We start from the raw sequence: 17,073 nt of genomic DNA, 5'->3' as shown, positions 1-17,073 counted from the left end.
ACTCTCACGCGGCCACCACCGCAGCAGCAGCCGCACACGCAACAACAAGAAGAAGCAAAAGAGGGGAGGTGGTGTGGGAGGCCGCGGTGCTGCCGTCACTGTCGCCAGGCGTCGTGTTTATTTGATTAGTGGCGTTTGCACCAGTTATGGTTTCTTTTTCTTTGTCTGGAGGATTCTCTTGATTTTCTCCCTTTTGTTCCTCTCGTTCCTCTTCTGTTTCATCATCCCTTTCTTCTCCAGCTTTTTGTTTGATTCCTGTCGGAGTTTCTCCTGCATGTGTGCGTTGGACTTCCTGCTGAATATCAGTGGAGTTTACTTCCGGGGCACCTGAGACATGTGCAGCCTCTTCTCTCTCCTGAGCCCGATGTCTTTCATGACCCTCAGCACCTTCCTCCCCTTCTTCTTCTTCTTTTTCATTAGAACCATCATTGCCTTTGTGTTCTCCCGGAGAATAATCTCCTGCAGGATTACTGGGTGTTTTTGCTTCAACGTTTGCTTGTTGGTCTTTTTCCTGCGTCAGTTCTTTCTCTTCCCCACTTTTTGTATCCTCTTCTTGGACTGGAGATTCGTGATCTTGCGGCTGTGGTCCATTTCCATTTACTTTTTCCAGTTTTCCATCATCGTCTTTTGGTTGTACTTCCCCTCCTCCTTCTCCTCCTCCTGGTGGTTTTGATGGCAATTTTGATGTTATTGGATTTGGCTCATCCTCATCTTCATCAGAGCATGCTTCTTCCTCCTCTTCTTCTGTCAAAGGTTGTTCGTCACCTGAATCCTCATTTTGGTCTGTAATACCTGATGCGTTTAAACCTGGGTTGTGTAATTCTCCCCGTCCAATTGGTGATGGTTCCTGTAAACTTTTACCAACAACACTCGAAGAAGCAACAGGCAGAGCTTCACCGGTCCCACCTTCTTCACACCTACCGCCAGGAGTACCGCACCACAGCACGCAGAGGGCACACACCAGCAGCACACGGCCAGTCATCATCATCGCCATCACTCCTGTCACTTGCGTGTAGCCTTCAGCACAAACTAACTCCCCGTCAACGCAGAGTGAAAGCAAAAAGAGAAACACGGTCGCTACAACACACAGCCACGAACCGTAACAAATGGCAGCAGCCCAGCACCAGTGAAACAGATGGAATCAGTGCGATTGCAAAACTCTCACACTGCCCCGCAATCCAGAAATTACAAAAGCAATAAAAACATTAAAACAAAGTGAACTTTGAAAACCAAGCCCAAGGCACCACTGCGCATGCTTATGAGCGTGTCTGGGATGCGTCCAACGTGACGGATGTTGGGAGCATCGCGGAGCACACAGCAGGGCAGTCAAAGCAAACAAAGCAAAACGATCCTCATCATAATTACTCTTACTTCATACATCGGACCACAGTAGACGTACACATGTCCCCGTGGCTGAGTGCTGGCACGCACAGCCCACGCTCGCTTTTAGCCCACAGCGGTGTACGCCAGCGCGGATACGGCGAGCAGCAGCGGGGCACACACCCACGCAGAGCTGCTGAGGCTGCCGTCGATTTCGCGAAGACGTGACGGTGCGCAGCTGGTCGTCGTGGTTGGCGTCTCCGTCGTAGTGGGTGCCCTTGTGGTCGTCGTCGTAGTTGTTGTAGTGGTCGTCGTGGTCGTATTTAGTGCATTTGATTCCTTATGTTGTTCATTTGACGTGTTAGTGTTCGTATTTTCAGTCTCTTCCTTAGTGGGTTGCCCTTCCTTTTCCTGTACCTTATTGGAATTACTCTTTGACTGTGCCGTTCCGTTTATTGTACCCGCTGTCTCTAACACAGGGGTCACCGTATTCGGTGCCTGCTCAGTCACTATCTTCTCCCCGTCCGTCTGTGACTGAGAAGTAGTTCTAATTGGCAATTCCGTCTCCTGACTTTTCTTCCCTCTGTTATTACCATTTGAACCAGAATTTCTTCCAGTTTTATCTTCACTCGTTTTCATGCACACGGACGGGCAGCAACACAGGGCGAGAACCAACAGGGCGCACAGCAGACGGCACGTCGTCATCATCGTGAGTGTGGTCGTTCAGTGGTGTGGAGCTGATCTGCACAGTGAGGGACATGGAGGGCAACAGGGGAGACGAGAGGTGCGGCAGACACACACGGAAGGCACACCACATGAGGAGAGAGGGCAGCAGCCAGGCATGCACCGTACGCCGCACACCACGCACGACACACACTCCAATCCACGGCAGCAGGCACACACACACACACAGCCCTGCCGCAACACCAACACACACAGATGGAAGAGGGAGAAGCAAACAGGAGCGGCACACAAGGCTCCACCGCATGTACATACGGCGAGAGCGGTCCGTCGTGTCGGCACCCCTCACGGAGGGTACGCACACGCACAAGAGAGGAGGTGCAGCGCACACGGCAACACAAAAGCAAAGTAACAATAAAAAAAGGAATGATCCCCGCACACCACGTGGATTGTTGGTCCACGGGAAGTGCAGTCGATATTCATCACGAACAATTCAGTTGCTTTTGGCCTTCGTTCATATTCGACGCACACCACCTCATGCAAGCGCAGTCACCACCGCAGCAGCGGCCGCACACGCAACAAGAAAAAGAAGCGCAACTAATGGAATAAATCAAGCAATCATTTATTTGTGTTTCTTTTTGGATGTTGGCAGATGTCTGCATGCGTTTTGTTTTTGCGGAGGGTAAACCTTCATGCCTGGGTCGTGTGTTGAGGATTCCCGCAGGGTGCATCATTATTTCTTTTCCCGTGAAATTTTCTTGTGTTGGTGCGGCCAAGAAATCGGTTCGTGTTGTTCCTGCCTTTCGCTGGTAAAGTGCTGCAATAGATGTTTGTTTTTCCTTTCTTTGCTGTGGCACCTGATTCCTCACCGTTTATTGCGGTGGAAATGAAAATATGTGAGTGGACTCCCACACGCCAGAACGCACCTTCGCTCCTATTTATTGGTGCATGGAAGGGTGTGTGTGTTTGGTGGTGTCTCGTCCATATATTTTGTGGGTGTACATTCCCCTGCAGGCTGAGGGCGGGATGACGCTCCGTCGCGGTGCACTTCCCTCGCATGCCGCCCACTGTGATTCATCATGCATCACCCCCTCACCTACTCCGTGGTGCCACACCGCTGATATTATTGCAGCCGCTGTGATTCCGCGTATTTCACGCATTCGATTGTGCCACAATACATCCGCTCGTGTGGCCGCCGCATCCAAACAGCGGTGCCCAACACCGTGAGCGGCAGTCCACATCCTTGCTTGTCCCAACGCAGTGGTGTTTGACTGTCAGCCAGGTGTCAGACAACAAGAGAGTCGTGTGCTGGCAGCACAACACACGGAGCTGCAGTGAATGACTCGGGCGGGGACGCATCTACTTGTCGCGAAGCAGTGGAAAGGAGTCGGGCAAAATGGTGCCGGCTGCATGCACGACACCATATCCACAGACAAGGCATGCGAAGTGATGTGTGTTTCACTGGTGCCGTGAAATGCCTGCAGACGACGTCACTAGTGGAGGCATGCCACCCGTGATCAGCGGACAGACAATAATCGGCATGGGAGGCCACAAAAGGCAGCAACGACGCCAGCAGCAGGATCCGCTCTCTCTCTCTCCGTTGCCTCCGAGAAGTAAATATTCCACCAGCCACAGCTGACTGTGCCATCGTGACACTCCATGCACGTCGTGGCTGCGTCAACAAATCCTGTTCCCTGCAGCGCCTCAAAAGATGCCTCACTCCGTCCACTAAGTGCATCGGTGTGGGCCGTGCCTCGGCTGTTCGTGAGGACCACAACGATGTGAGGGTCACCGAGTCGCTGCATGCTTGTTGTAACGTTGTTGCATGGCACCTGCACACACACACGCAGCGCCTGCATCCTCCCTTTTGTGTTCGCCCTCTGCCGGAGTGGCCACACACACGGGCAGCAGCAAAATCACTTCACCCTCGACGATCCAAAATCAACACCGACATCCCTCGCGACGCAAACATCTCAGTTGCCAGCACGGGCCTCCTGTCGCTCTGCCATCGACGCTGAAACACGGCACAGTGCACGCACTTATTTTCCTCGTGTTCCGTCAGCCATTTGGTACACACACTCTCCGACGGGCTGACGTCCACAAAAGCACGCCACAAAAGGCCACTGTGATCGCACACGCTCTTGCGATGAGCGTCGGTGTGTGCATGGATCCGCTGCTCACACGTGCTGGCAGGCAGCCTGCTGCCGGTGCCCTCGTGCCAGTTCATCGGCTCCAGCACGGAAAAGAGAAAACGGCCTGTTCCCGATGCACTTATTCCCACCAGCAGCACCAACACGCTGGTCGCCAGCCGTCATTCCTCAGCACATCCAGGAATGCTGAAAAGTGACGTGGAACTGTCAGCCAGCAACGCCACAATCCCCGCACACATGCCGGCTCCACCAGAGAAGACACGCAAATCACAAACAACACCCTTCAAATGTCTTCCGACCATAATTCCAACACACCGCGACACGCCAAACAGAAGTATTCGTCACTGCAATGCACCTCCCCACACAATCACATAGTCCATGCACCACGCACGGCAGCAGCTCACACGCGGTCAAACAAATTTTCGTCGGATCAGTGTTATCCACGTGCTGCAGTGGGAAGTAAACAAAAGAGACGGGCTGCCGAACCCCAAAAGAGTGCCACGACTGGCCGCAAGTCAATGGAACGCAGCCACTCAAATGAATTCAGTCCTCATGCCCTCAGCCTCCCACCTTCCCCCACAAAAGCCCCACAAAATTAACATCAAATGCACTGTTAAATAAAGCTGCCGTGCAACAAAAGAAGCCGCAGTGCCTTATGCTGTCATCCGGGGTCGTTGTCGTATTCACGAGAAGGGGCGCTAACCTTTTTTTCAAACGACGCCGCACACCCGCGACGCATCATACGGTGTGAGAGGCACGTGCCTCACCATCACCAGAGACACCCACGCGCCGTCGGTACGCACCACATCGAAAATAAAAAGGCAGGGATGCGTCAGGGTGACAGCAAAGCATCCGCTAGAAATCACATCACAGGCATCACCACGTGAAGTTGCAGCAGCGCTGCAGTCAACTGTAGGGTGACGTGCAAAAACTGACGCATAGCGTATGTGGAATGAAAAACGTGGTGGCTTGGCAAGGATACGAGCAGCAAAGACTTCCTCAACACGATAAAAACAATCTAAAAACAAAGAAAAACATTCAGTTGGTCGCAGTCAAAAAATCACAAATAAACTCAGCCTGCGGAAAGGGTGCTCTCAACCACCACACAATGAAAAACAATAAAAGAAGAAGTCGAAGCGTGGGACGACCAGCACATACACTCTCGTTGCTCCCGTAAAGCAAAACACACACATAGGGAGAGGGAGAGAGAGAGGTCGCCCACTCAATGCAATAGAAACAAAACAGAAACAGTTACGGTGCTCCGCCCATGCAGCCAGGCAGGACGGCAGCGGTGCGTGTGGTGCAAAAGAGAACACCAACGGGCCTGCATGGGTGTGCATGCATATATACAATGGGCACATTATGTGTGTGCTTCGTGGGGTGAGGTGAGGGCGAGAGTCCATGCAAGGGGACACACACACAGAGAGTGAGTGAAGGACGAGTGTGTGTGCGGGCAGTGCACGGCTCTCTCTCACTCACTCTCACGCGGTCACCACCGCAGCAGCAGCCGCACACGCAACAACAAGAAGAAGAGGGGAGGTGGTGTGGGAGATCGCGGTGCTGCCGTCACTGTCGCCATCCTTAGATGTATTTACACTTTTGAGTCTTTCAGTCCCTGCAGTATCTGAAGGCTGAACATTCTCAGTAGTATTGTTTCCAGTGAGTTTTTCCTCCTGAAGTGGAGGAATTCCATTTGAAGACGGCGTAGCTGCTCCTTCTTGACTGCCAGTTGATGTACTCTGCATTGTGGTGGCTGTAGATGCAGGATCTTCGTTACTTCTTTTAGGCGCCCCAGGTAAATTTGCGGACGCATCCATGTTCTCGCTCTCCGTCTCCTCTTTTACTGGCGTTATTACTTTGTGCTGAAGTGTGGGTTCTGGTGCTGCTGCTGCTTGTGATGATTCCGGTGGAGCCCTTCCGCTTTCTGGTAAGTTTGTACTTGGACCATCTGATGGTTCTTCTGTTCGGGAAGCTTCTAAATCCCCTTTTACCGCTATTTGTACTCCCAAAGAGCGTAAACCATCGGGACTCAACGTGGCGGCGTCGTTGTCATTTTGGCCCCCCGTTGGTGGTGGAGCAGAACTGTTTTGTCGCGATCCGTCGTTGAGTGTTTCTGCTGCCTCTCCGTCGCCTAGCTGGGCGTGTTGACTCTCCTTTGCTTGTAGTGCCATATCTTCTTTCGAAGTTTTCTCAACTGTATTGGCTGAAGTACTGACTGTAGGCCCTGTTTCACCACCAATGCGGGATGAAGAATCAACGCCAGGAGAAGAAGACCCCAAAGTAGGAATGACACCAGGACCAGCAGAAACAGATGGTGCTTTTATTCCTCCTCCTCCAGCTGGTGTTGTTGTTTCGCGTGTCTCTGTTTCTTCCTCCTCATCCTCGGCTCTTTCTTCGTTCTTTGTCTCTTTCCCACGTTCTTTTTGGTGTTCTGAATTTCCGTTTTTAGTCAACAGAGGAGCAGCTGCAGGATTATGTGGCGTCCGTTCCTTTACTGTTGTTGCATCTGCTAATCCTTGTCCTGAAGTCATCGGTGTTTCATCTTTTTTTTCGAGCAACAAATCCTCGTTATTCCATGCCTGGTCATCATTCTCCGGGGTGGCATCCCCTTCTTCAGCAGCAACAGCAGTGGCATACCGCTGATGTCTCCAACGACGACGGCCATCCACAACGGCACGCAAACCCTCCATTCCCTCAAGCACACATTCCTCAACGGTGGACGCATTCGCCCTGCCTCCTGCCCTCCTGCTGACATCCTCCGCGCATTCCCTCCGCAGCTGAGAGCGCCACTCCACAATCAAATACTCATCCACACCGGGCACTATTCCAATTTCAGGTTCCTCGGTCTCAGCAACTCCATCAATACCGCACCACAGCGCGCAGAGGACACACACCAGCAGCACACGGCCAGTCATCATCATCGCCATCACTCCTGTCACTTGCGTGCAGCCTTCAGCACAAACTAACAACACGTCAACGCAGAGCGAAGCAAAAAAGAGAGAGACAAGGCACACAGCCACGCACCGCCCCATCCAGCAGCACGAATTTCATGAGAAATATTGAACCAATGAAAGTGCAAAAAACTCACAGCGACCTGCAATAATTTAACAAGAGGAAAAACACACAAAGCAAGGAAGAAAAAAAAGAAAAGAAAACAAGCAGCAATAAAGTAAAATATTAAAAACACAAAAAAAAACCTGCGCCCAAATGGCTCCAGTGCGCATGCACCTATCCTCAACAGTGTGGCCACTTAAACTGTCGTGTGCGTCTCGTGTATATGAGTGTCTCTGGGACGCGTTCAACGTGACGGATGTGGGAAGCAACGCGGAGCACACAGCAGGGCAGCGGAAGCAAAAAAAGCAAAAAACAATCATCATAATTACTCTTACTTCATACATCGGACCACAGTAGACGTACACATGTCCCCGTGGCTGAGTGCTGGCATGCACAGCCCACGCTCCCTTTTAGCCCACAGCGGCGTACGCCAGCGCGGATACGGCGAGCAGCAGCGGGGCACACACCCACGCAGAGCTGCTGAGGCTGCCGTCGATTTTACGAAGACGTGACGGTGCGCGGGTGGTCGTCGTGGTTGGCGCCTCTGCACTGTTGACCGCATCACTTGGTGCCTCTGGCGCGGCGGTGGTCGTAGTCGTAGTCGTAGTTGTGGTTGGTGCCTTTGTGGTTTTGGTCGTTATGGTCGTTGATGCAGTCGTCTCCTTTTCCTGTTCTTTTTCGGGTAAAATCGGCCCACTTTGTGCACCTGACGTAACGGTTGTTGCAGTAGGTGGCTGTAGCGGAACGCTAGGACTTTGTAACTGTGACTGACCAGGCGCACCTGAAGCACCTTGATTGTTTGACGCCCCACCGGATACCGTACCTTGTGTTTCTTCCTTACCGGTCACAATAACTGGTTTCTCTACTCCTCTGCCTTGTTCCACTTCTTTTTTAACTGGCAGCTGTGCCCCTGGTACCTTTGCCACATCGGGAGCCACCTGTTCGTCGACACCATTAGCTTTTACGCACACGGACAGGCAGCAGCACAGGGCGAGCACCAACAGGGCGCACAGCAGACGGCACGTTGTCATCGTGAGTGTGGTCGTTCAGTGGTGTGGAGCTGATCTGCACAGTGAGGGACATGGAGGGCAACAGGGGAGACGAGAGGTGCGGTAGACACACACAGAGGGCACACCACATGAGGAGAGGGCAGCAGCCAGGCATGCACCGTACGCCGCACACCACGCACGACACACACTCCAATCCACGGCAGCAGGCACACACACACACACAGCCCTGCCGCAACACCAACACACAGATGGAAGAGGGAGAAGCAAACAGGAGCGGCACACAAGGCTCCACCGCATGTACATACGGCGAGAGCGGTCCATCGTGTCTGCACCCCTCACGGAGGGTGCGCACACACACACGAGAAGGTGCAGCGCACACGGCAACGAAAAAGCAAAGTAACAATTAAAAGGGAAAGATCCCCGCACACCACGTGGATTGTTGGTCCACGGGAAGTGCAGCCAATATTCATCACAAAGCAACTTGTTATCTTGTTTTAGTTGGACGCTGCTAAAGTAAAGAGTGAGTACCGCAAGGGCCGTCCGTACAAAAGTGGCAATTATTCCGTCGCATACGGGCCGTCGTGCATGCTGGGCAGTCCCAAACAGTCGCAGTCCTTACTCTCAACGACGAAGGCATTCCCACAGTGGATGAGGCGGAGTCTCCTGTGGTCCATCGGGGATCAGCAGCCCGTGGCGTCTGTGATGAGGCGGTGGCGGAAGCGCCCGGCCCATCTCGAGTACCCGCGTTTGTGCTTCCTGCGTGTGTTGCCTGCTGGCATGCCTGGCGACTTCGGTGGCGACCTGCGCGCGAGGCGCCTGTTAAGAAGACGGTGAAACAATCGCGGCATCCGCATGTGAGGCTTTCTCCAACCATTATGACGCCAGGCTGAGCATGTCGAGCATGTGTCCTCACATTGTGGACAGACAAGCGCGCTGTGCCGCAGGTTGGGCAGGACGACTTCAATCCGCCGCTCGCCTGTCAGCAAGGAGTTGCGGCGCTCACTTCGGGAAGAGGTTCCGGCTGAGGCAGAGGCGAGCCGTTCACCTCAGTGAGGGAGGGACGGCGCCACCGACACACAAAGGGAGTTACTTGTGATCCGCAGGGCGCGTGCAGGCCTGTCGAAGAGTGAGCAGGAGTCGCATCGCGCCTGCGCGCAGTGCCGCCACTCGGGGCGCGATGTCGGGGTCAACGCCAGGAATAGAGTCCTCGCCAAACCGTCAAGCGCCTGGCGTGCGGTGTGCGCGGCTCCCTTTTCCTCCTGCACATCCTTCTGGTTCGGTCGCCGGACTGCAGTGAGGAAGCCCACGTGCCAGGCATTGACGCAGTCCTGCGGGAGGGATCGTGCCATGATGGCGTCAGCGTCCGCTGTCACGTTGCGTGGGATTCCGCAGTGTCATGGGAAAAAGTGGAGAAAACAGTGCGACCTCAATCCGCCAGTGGAAGCGGCACGGCACAAATCTCCTCGCCGACGTCGTCGTGCTCCGCCAGCGGGCCAAGGCGGAGCGACTCCATCGTCGAGAGGGAGTCTGTGGCGGTAGGAACTCGTGCGGGCGATTGGGATGCCGCCGCCAGACGGGGAACTGGGAAGTGTCTGTGGCCATGCTCAGTGGCAGGACGCTCCGCTCGGCAGGAGCATGCAAGGCTGTCAGCAGCTGCGCGGTGATGCCCCACAGGCAGCTCGGCTGTCCGGGGAGTCAAGTGGCATTGCAGCGGATCCAGTTGCATGCTGAGCAAGAGACAACGTGCCGTCCGGGGCGTCTTGGGCGTGCCGTGGCTGGAAGACGCTCACCCCGTCGCAGCTCACAGTGTCGCAGACGAAAATTCGCTGCTCAGCATGAGAAACGCGGGTGTGGTGCGGGAAGACCCCCATGTGGCAGCAGACGCGTCGCATTTCGTCAAGTACGGCATCTCTTGGCAGCAGAATACTCGTCAGTGCATTCCCATGCGTCGGCGGCGGCATGGTTTCCAAGCAGATTGCGCCACGCACGTCCTCAATATACCAGAGAAGAGTGAGGCGTTCGTGCTGTGTGGGTTCGAGGAACCCAATGATCCTCCGCAGCGGTGCCGGATTGGCGGTCAGGTGAACAGAAGCATCCTTCGCTGATACGCGTGGGACGAGCGATGCCGTGCAGCTGTCGCCGCGCCTAACTTCCAGGCTGTGGAGGTGAGTGGGGGCCAGACACGGTGCGATTGCCTCACCGCCGTGCTGCGACGCACTGTGGACGCATCCAACCAGAAAGTAACGCATGGTGTGTTGCTGCGACGCCCAATCTCCTGCGACCAGCCGCGGCTGATGGCGACGCGGCACTGTCTGCATTTCGGTCTGGTTAAAGATTTTTTTTTTCATTCCCATTGTGGTGCGTGACGACGGCGCGTGAGCTTTTCCAAAGGACACGCTGCAGGCACACAGCGTCGTTTGGAAAAAAGGATTAGCGTCCGTCACCGTGAAGGCATCATCAACGGTCCCGGATGGCAGCAGGAGGCACTGCGGCTTCTTTTGTTGCACAGCGACTTTATTTGTCAGAGTGCATGATTTTATTCTCTTACAGCTTTTGTGAGGGAAGGTGGGAAGCTGAGGGCATGAGGACTGAATACTTTTGAGTGGCTGCGTTCCGTTGGCATGTGGCCAGTCGTGGCACTCCTTTGGGGTTCGGCAGCCCGTCTCTTTTGTTTACTTCCCACTGCAGCACGTGGATAACACTGCTCCGAAGAACATTTGTTTAGACGCGTGTGAGCTGCTGCCGTGCGTGGTGCATGGAATATTTGATTGTGTGAGGAGGTGCATTGCAGTGACGAATACTTCTGTTTGGCGTGTCGCGGTGTGTTGGAATTATGGTCGGAAGACATTTGAAGGGTGTTGTTTGTGATTTGCGTGTCTTCTCTGGTGGAGCCGGCATGTGTGCGGGGATTGTGGCGTTGCTGGCTGACAGTTCCACGTCACTTTTCAGCATTCCTGGATGTGCTGAGGAATGCCGGCTGGCGACCAGCGTGTTGGTGCTGCTGGTGGGAATAAGTGCATCGGGAACAGGCCATTTTCTCTTTTCCGTGCTGGAGCCGATGAACTGGCACGAGGGCACCGGCAGCAGGCTGCCTGCCAGCACGTGTGAGCAGCGGATCCATGCACACACAGACGCTCATCCCAAGAGCTTGTGCGATCACAGTGGCCTTTTGTGGCGTGCTTTTGTGGGCGTCAGCCCGTCGGAGAGTGTGTGTACCAAATGGCTGACGGAACACGAGGAAAATAAGTGCGTGCACTGTGCCGTGTTTCAGCGTCGATGGCAGAGCGACAGGAAGCCCATGCTGGCAACTGAGATGTTTGCGTCGCGAGGGATGTCGGTGTTGATTTTGGATCGTCGAGGGAGAAGTGATTTTGCTGCTGCCCGTGTGTGTGGCCACTCCGGCAGAGGGCGAACACAAAAGGGAGGATGCAGGCGCTGCGTGTGTGTGTGCAGGGGCCATGCAACAACGTTACAACAAGCATGCAGCGACTCGGTGACCCTCACATCGTTGTGGTCCTCACGAACAGCCGAGGCACGGCCCACACCGATGCACTTAGTGGACGGAGTGAGGCATCTTTTGAGGCGCTGCAGGGAACAGGATTTGTTGACGCAGCCACGACGTGCATGGAGTGTCACGATGGCACCGTCTGCTGTGGCTGGTGGAATATTTACTTCTCGGAGGCAACGGAGAGAGAGAGCGGATCCTGCTGCTGGCGTCGTTGCTGCCTTTTGTGGCCTCCCATGCCGATTATTGTCTGTCCGCTGATCACGGGTGGCATGCCTCCACTAGTGACGTCGTCTGCAGGCATTTCACGGCACCAGTGAAACACACATCACTTCGCATGCCTTGTCTGTGGATATGGTGTCGTGCATGCAGCCGGCACCATTTTGCCCGACTCCTTTCCACTGCTTCGCGACAAGTAGATGCGTCCCCGCCCGAGTCATTCACTGCAGCTCCGTGTGTTGTGCTGCCAGCACACGACTCTCTTGTTGTCTGACACCTGGCTGACAGTCAAACACCACTGCGTTGGGACAAGCAAGGATGTGGACTGCCGCTCACTGCGTTGGGCACCGCTGTTTGGATGCGGCGGCCACACGAGCGGATGTATTGTGGCACAATCGAATGCGTGAAATACGCGGAATCACAGCGGCTGCAATAATATCAGCGGTGTGGCACCACGGAATATGTGAGGGGGTGATGCATGATGAATCACAGTGGGCGGCATGCGAGGGAAGTGCACCGCGACGGAGCGTCATCCCGCCCTCAGCCTGCAGGGGAATGTACACCCACAAAATATATATGGACGAGACACCACCAAACACACATGCCCTTCCATGCACCAATAAATAGGAGCGAAGGTGCGTTCTGGCGTGTAGAAGTCCACTCACATATTTTCATTTCCACCGCAATAAACGGTGAGGAATCAGGTGCCACAGCAACGAAAGGAAAAACAAACATCTATTGCAGCACTTTACCAGCGAAAGGCAGGAACAACACGAACCGAATTCTTGGCCGCACCAACACAAGAAAATTTCACGGGAAAAGAAATAATGATGCACCCTGCGGGAATCCTCAACACACGACCCAGGCATGAAGGTTTACCCTCCGCAAAAACAAAACGCATGCAGACATCTGCCAACATCCAAAAAGAAACACAAATAAATGATTGCTTGATTTATTCCATTAGTTGCGCTTCTTTTTCTTGTTGCGTGTGCGGCCGCTGCTGCGGTGGTGACTGCGCTTGCATGAGGTGGTGTGCGTCGAATATGAACGAAGGCCAAAAGCAACTGAATTGTTCGTGATGAATATCGACTGCACTTCCCGTGGACCAACAATCCACGTGGTGTGCGGGGATCATTCCTTTTTTTATTGTTACTTTGCTTTTGTGTTGCTGTGTGCGCTGCACCTCCTCTCTTGTGCGTGTGCGTACACTCCGTGAGGGGTGCAGACACGATGGACCGCTCTCGCCGTATGTACATGCGGTGGAGCCTTGTGTACCGCTCCTGTTTGCTTCTCCTCTTCCATCTGTGTGTTGGTGCTGCGGCAGGGCTGTGTGTGTGTGTGTGCCTGCTGCCGTGGATTGGAGTGTGTGTCGTGCGTGGTGTGCGGCGTACGGTGCATGCCTGGCTGCTGCCCTCTCCTCATGTGGTGTGCCCTCTGTGTGTGTCTGCCGCACCTCTCGTCTCCCCTGTTGCCCTCCATGTCCCTCACTGTGCAGATCAGCTCCACACCACTGAACGACCACACTCACGATGATGACGTGCCGTCTGCTGTGCGCCCTGTTGCTGCTTCGCCCTGTGCTGCTGCCTGTCCGTGTGCGTGACAGCGGTTGAAGTTGATCTTCCTGAACTCAGTCCGGACTCCGGTCCAGAAAAGGGACCAGTTGGGGCGGAAGTTAATCAGAAGGGAACAGAAGTGGACCGAGGACTGAGGAAAGATGCGCCAAAGTATCAAGCTGGGAAGGATATGCAAAACATACAAGGTTCGCCAGCCGTTTCGGAAGAGGAACAAGATGATGATAAGGGTCCTGGTTTAAATCTCTCTGGGCCGAACGCAGCAGTTTCAACCAATAATTCAGATTTAAAAGGTTTGGAAACCACCATCCCAATGGTATCAAGTCAGACGATCGGTACTTCAAGGAGAAAAAGTTTGTCCCATGCTCAGGGGGTGGTGGGTGATACAGTCGGTACCGCAAATGGATCAAAAGAGAAGCTTCCTGAGCCAGAAACACAAGGTATGGTGACTGTGGCAGGGTTACAAGCTCCGACACAGGCAAAGGAAACCGTTGGAACTAAATCCCCAAATGAATCAGAAGGAGTGGCAGATGCGCCAATTACCACGACGAGCACCAATAGTACAACGGCATCAGAGTTACAGGTCCAAAGCAAAAAAGAGGAGGAAATAGTTATTACGAACGGTAGGGAAAACACACAAAGTACGGTGTTCAGTGGGGCGTCCAACAGTCAAGTTGCATCAATTGCGTCTGGTCATTCAGGATCACAAGTTCCTGGCGTTCTGCTAAAGCGACCTACTTCACAAACCGTTAAGTCAAGGGCACAAAGTGTGACAATTCATTCCGAAAACAGACAAGAAACGAAGACCATTGCATTGAAGACCACGACGACTACAGATGCACAAACTAAGATGACCAGCCGTGCACCGTCACGTCTTCGCGAAGTCGACGGCAGCCTCAGCAGCTCTGCGTGGGTGTGTGCCCCGCTGCTGCTCGCCGTATCCGCGCTGGCGTGCACCGCTGTGGGCTGAAAGGGAGCGTGGGCTGTGCGTGCCAGCACTCAGCCACGGGGACATGTGTACGTCTACTGTGGTCCGATGTATAAACTAAGAGCAATTATGATGATTGTTTTTTGCTTTGTTTGCTTCCGCTGCCCTGCTGTGTGCTCCGTGTTGTGCACAACATCCGCCACGTTGAACGCGTTCCAGACACACCCATTTGCACGACATGCACACAACTTTTTACTTGGATGCACTGTTGAAAATGGGTGTAAGCGCACTGGAGCCATTTGGGCGCAGGTTTTTGTTTTTACTATTTTGCTTCATTGCTGCTTGTTTTCTTTTGTTTTGTTTCTTCCTTGCTTTGTGTGTTTTTCTTCTTGTTAAATTATTGCAGGTCGCTGTGCGTTTTTTGCACTTTCATTGGTTCAATATTTCTTATGAAACGCGTGCTGCTGCCGGTGGTGTTTTTTACTGTGCCTTGTCTCTCCTTTTGCTCTGCGTTGACGGGAGTTAGTTTGTGCTGAAGGCTACACGGAAGTGACAGGAGTGATGGCGATGATGATGACTGGCCGTGTGCTGCTGGTGTGTGCCCTCTGCGTGCTGTGGTGCGGTGCCGGCGGTAGGTGTGACGGGGATGCTGATTTTGCTGAAATAAAAGATGAACCATCGAAGGCTTCACAATCTTCATCTCAAGGTGGTCATGCAGGAGAAAAGCATATGCCAAACCCAATCGTTGGAGTGGTGAACACCTCAAATGAACTGTTAAATGAGCAGGACGGTAAGAATGGCAGCCCTCAAACAGGTTCTGTCGAACAGCCGTCAACAGATAATGACGGGATGGAAGCAGAGGGAGAAAAAGCAAAAGGAAAAAAAGTTGAAGATGCAGAACCAAGAAGAAATGGAAAGGAACAATCGCAAGATGATTCAGAAAGAACAGAGGAACGCGAAGCCCTAATAGAAGAAGAAAGGAACACATCTCCACCAACAGTAGCAAATAAGTTGGTAACAAGTGAAGAAGGAGCAGGACCAGCAGCGGGAAATGCAGGGCCAAGGGTTCAAGCAGTAAAACCACCGCAATTACCAGCATCACCACAAGCATCAGATGAAACTCAATCCGGTGACAGTTCTGTTGGAGGTCCTAAGAAAGATAAAGGTTCCAATTTGAATAATTCTGCTTCTGACAGTGGCAATCCATCTCCTGTTGACAGTTTGTTTTCCGGTGGTGGAAGTAGTGGACTAGGCGGTGGCAGTCCTCAAGATGACTCTTCGGATTCTCCTCTTTCTGCGGCTGTCCTTTCTTTATCTTCCCCCCTTGGTACACCATCTGTTCAGGACACACAACCTTCAGAAAAGGTTCGGCAGTCGGAAACAATTTCTTCTGAGACCGCGTTTCCCAACGAGCAGCCAAAGGAGAGATCAGAATCCGAAGCAAAAGAAGGCACTTTTACTTCACAAGAAGCAGCAGAAAGTCCATATGGTGATGGGGATGCAACTGAAAACGAGAAAGAGAAGAGAGACGTGGGACTGAAATCCACTACAAGCCCAACCCCTACTACCAGCGACCCACCAGTAAAACAAACAACTCCACGAGCATCTTCCGCAGAGCCATCACCAACAACGGAAGTTCAAGCAGAAGAAGAAACCTTAAAAGATAACGTCACCACCGCCATGAGAAATGACACGGCGATACCTGGCGACAGTGACGGCAGCACTGCAGTCTCCCACACCACTTCCCCTCTTTTGCTTCTTCTTTTCCTTGTTGCGTGTGCGGCTGCGGCTGCGGTGGTGGCCGCGTGAGAGTGAGGGAGAGAGCGCCATGCACTGCCCGCACACACACTCGTCCTTCACTCTCTGTGTGTGTCCCCTTGCATGGACTCTTGCCCTCACCTCATCCCACGAAGCACACACATAATGTGCCCATTGTATATATGCATGCACACCCATGCAGGCCCGTTGGTGCTCTCTTTTGCACCACACGCACCGCTGCCGTCCTGCCTGGCTTCATGGGCGGAGCACCGTAACTGTTTCTGTTTTGTTTCCATTGCTTTGAGTGGGCGACCTCTCTCTCTCCCTCTCTCCCTGTGTGTGTGTTTTGCTTTACGGGAGCAATGAGAGTGTGTGTGCTGGTCGTCCCACGCTTCGGCTTCTTGTTTTTTGTTTTCTTATTGTTTGTGTTGTGGTTGAGAGCACCCATTCCGCGGGCTGCGTGTGTGTGTGTGTGTGTGTGTGTGATGAAATGAGTGATTTGCGTGTGTGCTATCCGCTTCTTTCTGCCGTTGGTTTCTTTGGACTCTCTTTTCCTGCACAGCTGCTCTGCAAGTGTAGGCTTTGACAAACATACACACAGACAATTGCCATGCCGCTCATGCTGTGGAGTGACATGAGTGCTGAGAACGCACGTACAAGATTCTGGCTGCGGCGGCTCTTGCGAGTTAGGAGGTCGTGAGCCCGCAATGCGTCTCGGCGGCGTGGTGCGGTTGTGATGTTGGCAGTGTGCTGTCAGTGAGTGTTGTGGCATTTTGGGTGTCTGGGATGAGTGCCTATTGACTTTTTCCCAACAGCTGTTCCTGCCAACGTGTCTCCGCCGTTGTGGATTCGGCGACGGAGGATTCTCCGGCCGTGT

General features: G+C 53.4%; 6 protein-coding genes and 1 pseudogene across 6 annotated transcripts, besides 22 other annotated features; 2 read left to right on the top strand and 5 right to left on the bottom strand.

Annotated features, from left to right (window-relative positions):
* Positions 1-589: part of a sequence feature (areas not merged during assembly with more than two copies in the genome that could not be assigned to a particular haplotype) that runs on past the window's edge.
* On the bottom strand, positions 5-994 carry Tc00.1047053508165.300 (mucin-associated surface protein (MASP), putative; the record flags this gene model as incomplete). Its single annotated transcript, XM_815398.1, has 1 exon — positions 5-994. One exon carries the CDS (start codon positions 992-994, stop codon positions 5-7), a length of 990 nt encoding a protein of 329 aa, XP_820491.1.
* Positions 590-726: a sequence feature (haploid, non-Esmeraldo-like haplotype).
* Positions 727-1,515: a sequence feature (heterozygous, non-Esmeraldo-like haplotype).
* On the bottom strand, positions 1,447-2,028 carry Tc00.1047053508165.290 (mucin TcMUCII, putative; the record flags this gene model as incomplete). Its single annotated transcript, XM_815397.1, has 1 exon — positions 1,447-2,028. One exon carries the CDS (start codon positions 2,026-2,028, stop codon positions 1,447-1,449), a length of 582 nt encoding a protein of 193 aa, XP_820490.1.
* Positions 1,516-2,304: a sequence feature (areas merged during assembly that could not be assigned to a particular haplotype. This can correspond to areas where the two haplotypes were merged or to regions with more than two copies in the genome that were merged during assembly.).
* Positions 1,562-1,641: a microsatellite.
* Positions 2,305-2,397: a sequence feature (heterozygous, non-Esmeraldo-like haplotype).
* Positions 2,398-5,890: a sequence feature (areas not merged during assembly with more than two copies in the genome that could not be assigned to a particular haplotype).
* Tc00.1047053508165.280 (mucin-associated surface protein (MASP), putative) lies at positions 5,633-7,078 on the bottom strand (the record flags this gene model as incomplete). Its single annotated transcript, XM_815396.1, has 1 exon — positions 5,633-7,078. One exon carries the CDS (start codon positions 7,076-7,078, stop codon positions 5,633-5,635), a length of 1,446 nt encoding a protein of 481 aa, XP_820489.1.
* Positions 5,891-7,330: a sequence feature (heterozygous, non-Esmeraldo-like haplotype).
* Positions 7,258-7,347: a sequence feature (T-rich).
* Positions 7,331-7,554: a sequence feature (areas merged during assembly that could not be assigned to a particular haplotype. This can correspond to areas where the two haplotypes were merged or to regions with more than two copies in the genome that were merged during assembly.).
* Positions 7,555-8,097: a sequence feature (heterozygous, Esmeraldo-like haplotype).
* Tc00.1047053508165.270 (mucin TcMUCII, putative) lies at positions 7,616-8,236 on the bottom strand (the record flags this gene model as incomplete). Its single annotated transcript, XM_815395.1, has 1 exon — positions 7,616-8,236. The coding sequence occupies one exon, from the start codon at positions 8,234-8,236 to the stop codon at positions 7,616-7,618; it is 621 nt and encodes a 206-aa protein (XP_820488.1).
* Positions 8,098-8,536: a sequence feature (haploid, Esmeraldo-like haplotype).
* Positions 8,537-8,838: a sequence feature (heterozygous, non-Esmeraldo-like haplotype).
* Positions 8,839-9,397: a sequence feature (areas merged during assembly that could not be assigned to a particular haplotype. This can correspond to areas where the two haplotypes were merged or to regions with more than two copies in the genome that were merged during assembly.).
* Positions 9,398-10,393: a sequence feature (areas not merged during assembly with more than two copies in the genome that could not be assigned to a particular haplotype).
* Tc00.1047053508165.250 (hypothetical protein, conserved) lies at positions 9,862-10,569 on the bottom strand (the record flags this gene model as incomplete). The annotated part of the gene is made up of 1 exon (XM_815394.1): positions 9,862-10,569. The coding sequence occupies one exon, from the start codon at positions 10,567-10,569 to the stop codon at positions 9,862-9,864; it is 708 nt and encodes a 235-aa protein (XP_820487.1).
* Positions 10,394-10,680: a sequence feature (areas merged during assembly that could not be assigned to a particular haplotype. This can correspond to areas where the two haplotypes were merged or to regions with more than two copies in the genome that were merged during assembly.).
* Positions 10,681-15,076: a sequence feature (areas not merged during assembly with more than two copies in the genome that could not be assigned to a particular haplotype).
* On the top strand, positions 13,470-14,480 carry Tc00.1047053508165.220 (annotated as a pseudogene).
* Positions 14,750-14,832: a sequence feature (A-rich).
* Positions 15,000-16,247, top strand: Tc00.1047053508165.210 (mucin-associated surface protein (MASP), putative; the record flags this gene model as incomplete). Its single annotated transcript, XM_815393.1, has 1 exon — positions 15,000-16,247. The coding sequence occupies one exon, from the start codon at positions 15,000-15,002 to the stop codon at positions 16,245-16,247; it is 1,248 nt and encodes a 415-aa protein (XP_820486.1).
* Positions 15,077-15,081: a sequence feature (areas merged during assembly that could not be assigned to a particular haplotype. This can correspond to areas where the two haplotypes were merged or to regions with more than two copies in the genome that were merged during assembly.).
* Positions 15,082-15,668: a sequence feature (haploid, non-Esmeraldo-like haplotype).
* Positions 15,669-17,073: part of a sequence feature (areas not merged during assembly with more than two copies in the genome that could not be assigned to a particular haplotype) that runs on past the window's edge.
* Positions 16,654-16,681: a microsatellite.

This window comes from Trypanosoma cruzi, genomic scaffold, assembly GCF_000209065.1.
Source record: "Trypanosoma cruzi strain CL Brener 1047053516699 genomic scaffold, whole genome shotgun sequence".
NCBI classification, from domain to species: Eukaryota; Euglenozoa; class Kinetoplastea; order Trypanosomatida; family Trypanosomatidae; genus Trypanosoma; species Trypanosoma cruzi.
The sequence above is the reverse complement of the archived record's forward strand: the minus strand, read 5'-3'. Positions and strand labels throughout refer to the sequence as shown.